The following is an 11,411-nucleotide window of genomic DNA, read 5'->3' as shown; positions in this document are numbered from 1 at the left end:
AACATGTCTAAGGTGTCTGTTCATCGGCCTCTGAATTCAACGTTCAACAATATATATTATCTAAAGTCTTTTCTTATTACGTTTTTGTAACCATATTGTGATAAAAAAAAAAAGTTTTGTTAATGATATGCAATCAAATCATGTGCTGGCCATAGGGTGCTGACTGACAAGTTGGCGCTGCTGCGCGCTGCATTATGGGACATAGCGTACAGAAAGGGATTTGTCAAAAAGGAGCTAAAAACCTTGAAGAAACGAAACGGCTTATAAAGTTTTTACTACTGGCTAGGGTAGTATTAGTGGTTTGAAATACTAATATAAATGTCGTAGCTAGCTTCGTCTGGTTCCCGAATGCCTCTGAAATACAAGGAATGAGAGGCAACAAGCTAAAGCGGCAGGGATAACACAGCCCCGATCCGCTGTCGTTCGGTGCTTTGTGCGTGCCTGTCTGCACGCCTGCCCGGTTGGAGTGTGTTTACATCGGCTGAGTCGGACTCCTCCACCCGAGGCCCATCCGGAATTTTCCACAGGCCAGACCACATATCCTTGATTGACGCTTATAAGGTAACTTACGTCGCACCGTCCTGTAGTTAATTATTAACAATAAAGGTTGTAGCTTTGCTGCTAGCTTTCTGAGTGCCGTTATCTTTATCGCGATAGCATCAGCTAGGTAGCACTAGCTACCTGTCTTATCACTTGCTACGTCATGTGTCTTACATTTGGTGGGTTCTAGACTAGCTACGTTTTAGTGGCAGCTCGGTGTAGGCTTGGGTCTTGTTTTATGAACAGTTAGATTTGACGACTGCTAGCTATTTACCGATACATGCGTGGAGTGTTGATGTAAACAAAATGAAAGTAGCCGACTAAACCGAACCACGCCCCTTTTTTCTCTAAACACCATCAGCTTTGAGCATGGTGATTTTGACTTTCCTCAGTATGTACGATGTTAGATTCGACAATTTAGTTTGTCTCGGCGTTGCAGTCATCAATCTACAGGGATGTTTGACTGCAGTATGACGAAATCCTGAGAAAGTTTTTATTGAGAAAGGTGATTGGATATCAGCCTGGATAACGGCTAACTCTCAAACTCTAAAGCAGACAGCAGTTTCGCTGCGTCTCAGTTCTACCTGAGCTGTGAATCAAGTCGTGACAGTCAAGGTACTTCAGTGTGCCATTGTTGTCTCAGAATGGCATGGCTGTTTTGACTATGTGCTGCTGGTTTGTGAAGATTTTACAGAAGAACGACTCCTAATATTATGCAGGCAAATACAACTCTTATCCTTATTTGGTCAGACTATAAGGTCAATTTACTGCATATTGTAATGGTGCTGAAGGTGGGGCTGGAATTACCAGCTCAACCCACCCAAACCCTCTACCCACTGCACATAAGAGGATTTACACAGGCAATCCTAACAACCCAGGCTACATGGACACTATATAAAGCAGTAATACATTCACTATAGAAGTCTTAAATAGAATGTCACAGTGCCTTTTATATAAGACCATTTCAACTTAGTCCAGCCCGGTGAGATTCAGCCTAGTATCGCAGGCCAGTTTATCCCAAGACCAGTCCAGCCATGGGAAGAATATTTCAGCATTGCCTAGAAAACCCAACCCAGTCTAGTCCAGTTTAACCCTGGAGTTTATTTCTCTTTCATCATCGCTGGTTTGAGGGAGAGCGCTTTCCTTGCGCGAGCCCCTGGAACAGCGAGCGTTTGATGGACACTCTGGTCCGGGTCGGCATGCAGCAGCTTCAGCCAGCGTCTCACACAGCTGGGCCCTCCGCCACCTGGCCTCCTCATGGACCTGCTTCTCACTACGGCATTTGCTCTCTTATGTAACTCAACATTTCATCCTCCTCCTGCCTACTCGGCTCCTTCCTTTCCTCCCCCACACCCCTCTCTTTCCTCCCCCTCTCTCCCCCACACCCCTCTCTTTCCTCCCCCTCTCCCCCAGACCCCTCTCTTTCCACCCCCTCTCTCCCCCACACCCCTCTCTTTCCACCCCCTCTCTCCCCCACACCCCTCTCTTTCCACCCCCTCTCTCCCCCACACCCCTCTCTTTCCTCCCCCTCTCTCCCCCACACCCCTCTCGTTCCTCCCCCTCTCTCCCCCAGACCCCTCTCGTTCCTCCCCCTCTCTCCCCCAGACCCCTCTCATTTCTCTCTCCCACACCCATCTCTTTACTTCTCCCCCCCTCTTCGACAGAATGTGAAAACTGGATAGGCTATCTGTGTTGGCCTCCACCATCTCACAATCTGTCAGTGAGTTTACACAAACATGCTGTGAAGCTGGATGTCTTTCTGAAGAGTTATTGTGTGGTTGGCACAACAGTTCCCTGGCTCAGTCTCTGTCCAGCTGAGGAAGGCTCCAGTCATGCCATGCATAAAGACAGCAGTTCCTTCCTGTGGCCTGGGCCTTTCAGTAGGGATGGACATTCAGAACTATTTTATATATACAAATTCTACTGTTATTTTTCTTTTGGAAGTTTTGATCATTATTTGCGTCATTTATTTTCAGTTCTTTTTGTCTAGCTGTCACAGTCAGTGTCATGTGTGTGAGAACACCGTGTTCCACCGGAGACCTTCTGGGTGCTCACATGCTGGAGTTAATATTTTACACTGTTCCCACATCCTATCATAACATAAAAAAAGGGTTGTGATTCTACTCATTGTTTATGAGTTATGTAGAACAAATGTGTCCCAAAGGTTCATATCAATCCAACCTTCGAGTCAGTTTAAACAAAGTTACAGCTACTCTTATGTTGCTGCTTAATCCGAACTAACTGTCATGGCTGTTCCCTCCTGCAGGTCCCACCCCCTCCACCTCGCCCCCCTCCCCAGCCCAGACCATGGGGGTGAAGACGTTCACCCACAGCTCTCCCTCCCACAGCCAGGAGATGCTGGAGAAGCTCAATGCCCTGCGTAGCCAGGGTCACCTGTGCGACGTGACCATCCGCGTCCAGGACCAGCTGTTCCTGGCTCACCGAGTGGTGCTGGCCTGCTGCAGTGACTTTTTCCGCGCTGCGTTGCTGGGTCGCGGTCCCGACGAGCCCGACCCGGCCGTGCTGGAGCTGCACCACGTCACCGTCAGTGGCTTCACCCCCCTGTTGGAGTACGCCTACACCTCCACCCTCTCCATCAGCACGGAGAACATCATAGACGTGCTGGCCGCTGCCAGCTACATGCAGATGTTCTCCGTGGCCAGCACCTGCTCCGACTTCATGAAGTCCAGCATCCTGTGGAGCCCCGGGGGCCTGGGGGGGCCCGGGGGCCTGGGAGGGCCCGGGGGGGGCCTGGTTGGGGACAAGCCCCAAGACCCCGCCCCCGAGGGAGCCTCCTCAGGGCTGACGCCGCTGGATGGGAGCCTGTCGCCCGTGTCGTCCGACTGCAGCATCATGGAGCGGAACATCCCCGTGTGCCGCGAGTCGCGCCGCAAGCGCAAGAGCTTTGTCATGATGTCACCGGAGAGCCCTCTGAAATGCCCCTCGCAGATGATCTCCTCCTCCCCCCAGGTGGCCAACCCCTCCCCCTCCTTCTCCGAGGCATCCGGCCAGCCCGTGGACTCCTCGCTGGCCTTCCCCTGGACCTTCCCCTTTGGCCTGGACCGTCGCTTCCACCCTGACAAGCCCAAGCAGCCTGAGAGCCCCCGCGGCCTGGATCAGATGGGTGCGGCCGGGACGGTGGGGCCCGAGGTGGGTCGCAGGCTCAGCGAATTCCTGTCGTGTGAAAGCGGGAAGGCGTCGTCGTCCCTGGCGACGGAGGAAGAGGAGGACGTCAGGGTTAAGGTGGAGCGCCTCAGCGATGAGGAAGTGCAGGAGACTTGCTCACAGCCAATCAGCGCCTCCCAGAGCTCTCTGAGCGACCAGCAGACTGTGCCGGGAAGCGAGCAGGTGCAAGAGGACCTCCTGATCAGCCCCCAGTCCTCCTCTATAGGTACTGACCCCTGACTCTAACCCCTGGTCCCTAGTCTTTCTCTATAGGTACTGACCTCTGACCCTAACCCCTGGTCCCTAGTCCTCCTCTATAGGTACTGACATCTGACCTTCATCCCTGGTCCTTAGTCCTCTTATATACACACTGACCTCCCTGACATCTAATTCTCAGTCCTCGTCCATATGTACTGCCCTCTGATTCTGACCCCTGACTTTTTGTCCTTAGTCATCATGTATAGGCACTGCCTTGACCTCTTACCCTGAGTCCTTTGTATGTTGCTGTAATATCAATCTGTGATGGTGCGATGGTGTTGCCATAGTAACAGCCTGCGTGTTGCTGTCCTGCAGGGTCTATGGATGAGGGCGTTTCAGAAGGCCTACCCTCAATGCAGAGCACAGCCAATCCTGGAACCCATGCCGATGACGAAGACAGGTAACGATATGATTGTAGGATGTTTGAGGGAACTTGTTGATCTGAACCATTCTATCCAGTCTGTGGCCCTAGTCCTTATAGACCCAGGTGTCTGGCTGCGTCTGTGTGTTAGAACTTAGTCCATATAGTCCCCCAAGGTCCAGGTGTCCCGGGCCCTGCACCAGAGAGGGTAGTTGGCACGCTGGGTTGGTGGTGCTGGTCAGCAGGGTAGCAGGTGAAGGTTGTGCTTGTGTGTTGCAGGTTGGAGAGCCTGCAGTACCCCTACCACCTGTACATCAGCCCGTCAGCCAGGCCGGGGGCCAACGGCCCGGAGAGACCCTTCCAGTGCCCCACCTGCGGGGTCCGCTTCACACGCATCCAGAACCTCAAGCAGCACATGCTCATACACTCCGGTAGGTAGTGTGTGTGCAGTAGGTAGTGTGTGTGCGGTAGGTAGTGTGTGCGGTAGGTAGTGTGTGTGTGTGTGTGTGCGGTAGGTATTATTCATATCTATCACACCCCAGAGTTTGAACAGTCTGGTGACTTCTGATGACGTCATCACGCTGCCACCTTAACCAGCCACCCCCCCATCTCTGTGGCAGGCAGAGAAAGCAAGGAGGATGGCAGACAGGCAGCATGACATGAGACAGGCATGTGGGGGGGGGGGGGGGGGGGGGGACCAGGCAGGGGAGGTGAGACAGACAGGGCCAGAGAGAAACAGGCAGTGGAGGTGAGACAGACAGGGCCAGAGAGAAACAGGCAGTGGAGGTGAGACAGACAGGGCCAGAGAGAAACAGGCAGTGGAGGTGAGACAGACGGGGCCAGAGAGAAACAGGCAGTGGAGGTGAGACAGACAGGGCCAGAGAGAAACAGGCAGTGGAGGTGAGACAGACAGGGCCAGAGAGAAACAGGCAGTGGAGGTGAGACAGACAGGGCCAGAGAGAAACAGGCAGTGGAGGTGAGACAGACAGGGCCAGAGAGAAACAGGCAGTGGAGGTGAGACAGACAGGGCCAGAGAGAAACAGGCAGTGGAGGTGAGACAGACAGGGCCAGAGAGAAACAGGCAGTGGAGGTGAGACAGACAGGGCCAGAGAGAAACAGGCAGTGGAGGTGAGACAGACAGGGCCAGAGAGAAACAGGCAGTGGAGGTGAGACAGACAGGGCCATTTCAGGGAACAGTAATTTGGGAACACTCAAGGCTGTGTTCCCGTCTGCTGACATCGGAAAAATGTGCTCATCATGAGTGCGTACTCATAGACACGTACACACACACACAGACACACACTAACACACAGACATACACACAGAGAGACAGAGAACTAGAGCATGTATCTATATATACTTAAGTTCCAGTACTGCAGTATGTTTAGTTGTGGAATGTGGAACAAAGGTCCCATGATGTTCAGAACCAAGCTGCTGTACCCACTGGGAGGAGCTCCCTGTAACCACAGTAACTCCCTGTAACCGCAGTAACTCCCTGTAACCGCAGTAACTCCCTGTAACCGCAGTATCTCCCTGTAACCGCAGTATCTCCCTGTAACCGCAGTAACTCCCTGTAACCGCAGTATCTCCCTGTAACCGCAGTAACTCCCTGTAACCGCAGTAACTCCCTGTAACCGCAGTAACTCCCTGTAACCACAGTAACTCCCCGTAACCACAGTAACTCCCTGTAACCAAGGAGTGACTCCTGGACCTGGACAGGTAACAATGTGTGTCTGAGGCTCCATGTTGACCTGGAGAGAGAGAGAGAGAGAGTGAGTGAGGAGACAGAGAGATCCAGTATCTCTCTCCCATGGGGCATTCATGAACCCCGTAAATAAACCAGCCAACTGGGAGGTCAGCCAGCCAGACGGTCTGTGGGCCTCTCTTGGTTTTGTCCTTTGTCTTAAAGCCAACAACCTGCCATGTCCCTGTCTGTCTGTCTGTGTCTGTCAGGAAGAGACCAAAGGCAGAGGCTAATTTCTCCGGTGGACACCCAGGCCTTCGTGTGTGTGTGTGTGTGTTCCTCTGCTCCCTGCACGCATGTGTGTTCACATTGCATGTGTGAATGTCTGTTCTTCTCTAACATCTGTCTTTCTCTCCCCAAGGCATTAAGCCCTTCCAGTGTGATCGCTGTGGGAAAAAGTTCACACGGGCCTACTCCCTAAAGATGCACCGGCTCAAGCACGAAGGTAAACGCTGTTTCCGGTGCCAGATATGTAGTGCCACCTTCACCTCCTTCGGTGAATATAAGCACCACATGAGGGTCTCCCGACACATAATCCGCAAGCCGCGGATTTACGAGTGCAAAACATGTGCCGCCATGTTCACCAACTCTGGCAATTTAATTGTTCACCTGAGGAGTCTGAACCATGAGGCGTCCGAACTAGCAAACTACTTCCAGAGCAGGTGAGGAGTCCTCTAGAACTTCCCCCTTCCTACCCAGCTCAACCAGCAGGGGGTGCTCTCCTGGCCTCTGGGCCTTCATAGTGGAGCCTGAGCTGGTGTTCAGACAGACAGGCTGGTGTTTCAGACAGACAGCTACCTGTATTAGATGTGCTGATGTTCAGACAGACAGCTACCTGTATTAGACCTTCCCAAGTTCAGACAGACAGGCTGGTGTTCAGACAGACAGGCTGGTGTTCAGACAGACAGGCTGGTGTTCAGACAGACAGGCTGGTGTTCAGACAGACAGGCTGGTGTTCAGACAGACAGGTTGGTGTTCAGACAGACAGACAGACAGGCTGGTGTTCAGACCGACAGGGACTGATCTTTCTCTGTTGGATAACTGAGATGGTGTGCATGAGAGACAGAGCCATCAGGAGACTACAGTCTGAGATCTCTGGTGTTTCCCCATTGCCAGCTAGCTCTGTATTCATGTGTCTAATCTACTGATGGTGCACCCGTGGGTATGCTTCTGGTTCCAACCCTGTCTTTGTTCTGTTTTTCCCTCTCTTTCTCCTTCTCCATCTCATCCTCTCTTATCTCTCTCTCTCGTCCTCTTCTCCATCTCATCCTCGCTCTGCCTCCCTCTTTGCTCCTCTCTCTTCCCATCCTCCCTCTACTCTCCCTCTCACGCAGTGATTTCCTCGTGCCCGACTACCTGAGCCAGGTGCAGGAGGAGGGGTCTCTGGGTCAGTATGAGGAGCTGGGGGAGGAGCCTGGTTTCACTGGCCCCTCCTCCTCCTCAGTCCAGATGCCCGTCATCTCCCAGGTCTCCTCCTCCACCTCTGGCTGCGAGGGTGGCCTCCTGTCCCCGGACCTTCCAGACCCCCTGGACCCCCCGGATCCCCTGGATCACCTGGAGGCCCCGGCCCTCAAGCAGGAGCAGGAGGCTGGGGTGTGCGAGGGGCTGAAGTCCCACCCCTGCTCCTCCAGCCCCAGCACGTCCCCGGACGGCTCCCAGGTGGAGGATGTGTCCCACATAAAGGAGCTGGATGCCATCACCATAGAGTGACCACCTCCCGGTCCCCCCTAAGCCACACCCTATCATGCCACACTTGCTCTCAGCCAATCAAAGTCCTTGCCCCGCCTTTGGAAAGTGCCTGAGACTACGCCCCTTCCACAACAAGCACCACAACTATTACAAGTCTCGACTCTGAAACAAATCAGTCTTTTTTTTAACAAATTTTTTTTACGCTCTTTTATGTGTTTATGTATTTTTTTCTTCAGTACTTTTGCTTTCTGCAAGCCGTCAATGTTACTGGATATTGTTAATTGCAAGAGCTGGTTGTTTTAATATCTGAATGCTGTGTTGGATGTAGTAGTGCTTTCCAGTATGTCGGAATTGTGTTTGTGTGTTTTCCTTTCTCCATATCAACACAGGAAGAAAAAAAAAAATATATATATATATATAAGGAAAAAAAAGGTTTTTCATCACTACGTCATCTACATGGCAGACTCTCATGGGAGATATCAGAAAGAGACACAGCAGAACCTGGGAGATGTTCTGAGATGTTCTGCTCCTCCAGATGGTTCAGTGTGATGGATTGGAAGACAGTTTTGTACAACAGATAAATAATATACATGTATTTTTTGTTTTGTTTTCTAACTTTGTGAGATGAATTGTCGGTTTGTCTTGTAGATCTAGTTTATGGGTCCCATGTCCCTCTTTCCTTGTCTGGTCCTGGTCTGGTCCGGTCCTGGTCTGGTCCTGGTCTCTTATTGGGGCTGTTGTTGTTTTGTAAAGGACAGTTTTAAATGTTTTGACCATATCCAGCCCTTTCAAGTCCTGCCTGGTCACGTCCTATCCTCCCAGGAAGGTAAATCAGTTTTATATTTGCACATAGTTGTGCCCGAACAAGTCTCATGAAAGCCTGAAAGCACATGGGTTGACTCTACTGATATTTATTGCGTGGAAAGACATAACTAATCCAGTCCTTGAGTTTGACTGGTCTACAACGCAGGGGACAAGGTTGTCCTACAATCACAGGATGTTAACACCTGACAAACAAACTGGTACTAACAATGTGCCATCTAAATCGTAGTGCCATCTTCCTCGTTCCTGGGAGACTCCACCTCCTATTGGACCAAACCTGTTTTTGGGGGTGGGGCTGTAGCTACAACAGTGAAAGAGCGTTTATATGTAATACAAGCAACACTGTATGGTGCATCAAAGCAACTGGCCTTACTCTACACAGATGTGGAGAATTAAGATGCACACTTAACAAGTTCAAGACATTTTCAGTTCTCATGTTTTCCTGCTTCTGCCCGCTTTGTGTGTGCTTCTGTGTTCTTATCTGTGTGTGTGTATTGTGTGTGCGCGCTTGTGCATTGCATACTTATGTACGTGTATTTCTTCATAGAATATTTTATAAAGAAATGCTGCTGTTTGTAGAAACATAAAGTGCCCAGAGTGTGGTGAACCTGCCTGTTGTGTGCAATAAGAAGATAAGGTTGGAGAGGATATCCTGTCAGAGTAATAAGAGGTAGAATGTACTGTTTTGTTTCACTGTGTTCAAAATGTGACTGAAAACTAAGAAAAGTGATTCCTGAAATCTAGGTTCTGTGAAGTTTATGAAAGCAGTTTATTTCATACAAATGTCAATTTTGGCATTTATTTTCGTTTAGTGAAGTGCATGTTAATTTGGTATTTCTGTGCCTCTGAGAGCATGTGCTGCTTGCCGTAATAAGTTGGACAGCGAGGCCTGGGTGAGGTCACAGGGTCAGCGAGGCCTGGGTGAGGTCACAGGGTCAGCGAGGCCTGGGTGAGGTCACAGGGTCAGCGAGGCCTGGGTGAGGTCACTGGGTCAGCGAGGCCTGGGTGAGGTCACACAGTAATTTGCTGCCTCCTGCTCTGGTGAAATATAGACTCAGTGATGTCATACCTGGGTAAGAAGGCTCCACCCACCAAGAATGAGATTCTCCCCTGCTGCTGGGATTGGCCAGTGTATCAGGTTGCCAGGGGCAACATTACACCTGCCGGTGCTGACAGGAAGTTGGGTGTCTTATTAAGTATCTGCCTCTGGCCTGTATTTGGACAGGGCTGAGTCTTACCTTTACAGGTTCTCTATAGTTGAGCATGTCTTCTGTTTTCCTTCAAGACGTAGCTTCTCTTGTGCAATGTGTGAAAATCTCTTATACAGTATATGCCTTTCAGTGTAAACATGTTATAGACACAGTACAGTACCTTTTCTGGTCCAAAATGTTGGTTTAAATATGACGGTAGCTCTTATAACTATATATATATTATATTTTTGTGACTTTTTTGTATGACGGTTGCTGTTTTATGGGTATGCCATCTTTGGATAATCTTGTTCAATGTGAATCCAGAAGTGTGACTTCCGGGGCTGGTGTCGGCCTCGATGTGAGCAGAAGCACACCTGTGCATTGTATATTCTTAATACTGTAAGGTGCATTAAGACCAACCCTGCTTTGGATCAGTTAGAAAGCTGTTGTATATTGTGTCTATTTAATCTGTGGTTTAACCCGGTGGTTGGGGTCAGTACTATGATCTGTCCTTGCCAGTGTGTCCTGAGCAGGTGTTCCTGATGACGTTATGACTCTGGTGTTTACTTAGACTGTGGTGAGTGTAACTAGACGGCTCGAGAGAATCTTTGAGGTTGACTATTGGAAAACAGACGGAACCACTTTGTACTCTCACGGTATTGGTTGTTCCTGTTCCAGAGGAGTTCCTCTGTTTGCAGCTCTGTATTTTAAAGTGCAACATGTAAATAAAGAGTTAAGTTGTCTGCCTCTCTCACTGAGTTATACACACAGACACACACTCACAAACACAGACACACACACACAGACAGACACACAGACACACTGGGACCAGTGCAGGGATCGTGTGCCTCTCTTCTCCTCCAGCCTGTAAAACAGGCCGTTGGGATGGCACCATGTTCCCTGTAAACTTTTACAGCAGAGTCAGGAATGTGTTTGCGGATGCATTTATGACTTGTTTACATTGTGGCCTTATCTGTGGACATGCATGGTGTTAGGGTTAGGGCTATGCATGGTGTTAGTTTTAGGGCTATGCTTGGACTAAGCTAGGGCTAGGACTGGACCAGGCAGCATTGAGTAAAATAAGAGTTATATCACCGAGAAAAGGTGCAGAGAAAACACATGCATGGACACGCACACACACACACACTAAGCTGCCAAAATATGTGTCATAGCTGCCTGAACTTTGTGCCAGGAAAACAACACACACAAACTATCATAGCTGCCATACATCACTAATCAATGCACTGGAGGGTCTGATGGAATATTCCATTTCACTAACCATTCCCAGTGTCTGCAACCCTCCTGGTCTCTACCACAGACAGCAGGGGGAGACCAGACCCCCTGCTAGTGGACTTCCAGACCCTCCTCTCTTCTAACCTCTGTTGATCCAAGACTTCAGGTGCTCAGTGACAGCTGTGATCTATCAGGAAGACCAGTTATCTACCAGAAGCATGGGGCACCACACACCTGAGGGGAGAGGCGACCGGGCACATGCACCCACTATGGTACTGTTTCCATCCTGCCTACTAATCTCATTTGGTTTTTAATTCTTTCCACTACGACTCCAGTGAGTTAAATCCTCTGCTCTCTCTCTCTTGGAAAATCTTCTTGCCAGACACGGAAAATACTGCCTTCATTCCTG

The 11,411-nt window shown here is 50.2% G+C and overlaps 1 protein-coding gene across 2 annotated transcripts; it reads left to right on the top strand.

The window, feature by feature from the left end:
• Window positions 1-264: 264 nt before the first annotated feature.
• zbtb44 (zinc finger and BTB domain containing 44) lies at window positions 265-10,512 on the top strand. Of its 2 annotated transcripts, none has more exons than XM_067246898.1 (6): window positions 265-561; window positions 2,807-3,931; window positions 4,279-4,363; window positions 4,604-4,755; window positions 6,430-6,730; window positions 7,403-10,512. In XM_067246898.1, the coding sequence occupies exons 2-6, from the start codon at window positions 2,848-2,850 to the stop codon at window positions 7,776-7,778; spliced, it is 1,998 nt and encodes a 665-aa protein (XP_067102999.1). In that variant the 5' UTR covers window positions 265-561; window positions 2,807-2,847; the 3' UTR covers window positions 7,779-10,512. The 2 variants fall into 2 exon arrangements, with proteins under 2 accessions (XP_067102999.1, XP_067103000.1); XM_067246899.1 differs by having other exon boundaries at window positions 6,430-6,513; window positions 7,403-7,519.
• Window positions 10,513-11,411: the final 899 nt, after the last annotated feature.

The sequence above is a fragment of the Osmerus mordax genome, chromosome 11, assembly GCF_038355195.1.
Source record: "Osmerus mordax isolate fOsmMor3 chromosome 11, fOsmMor3.pri, whole genome shotgun sequence".
NCBI lineage: Eukaryota > Metazoa > Chordata > Actinopteri > Osmeriformes > Osmeridae > Osmerus > Osmerus mordax.
Note: the sequence above shows the minus strand (reverse complement) of the source record. Positions and strands in the feature narration are given on the sequence as shown.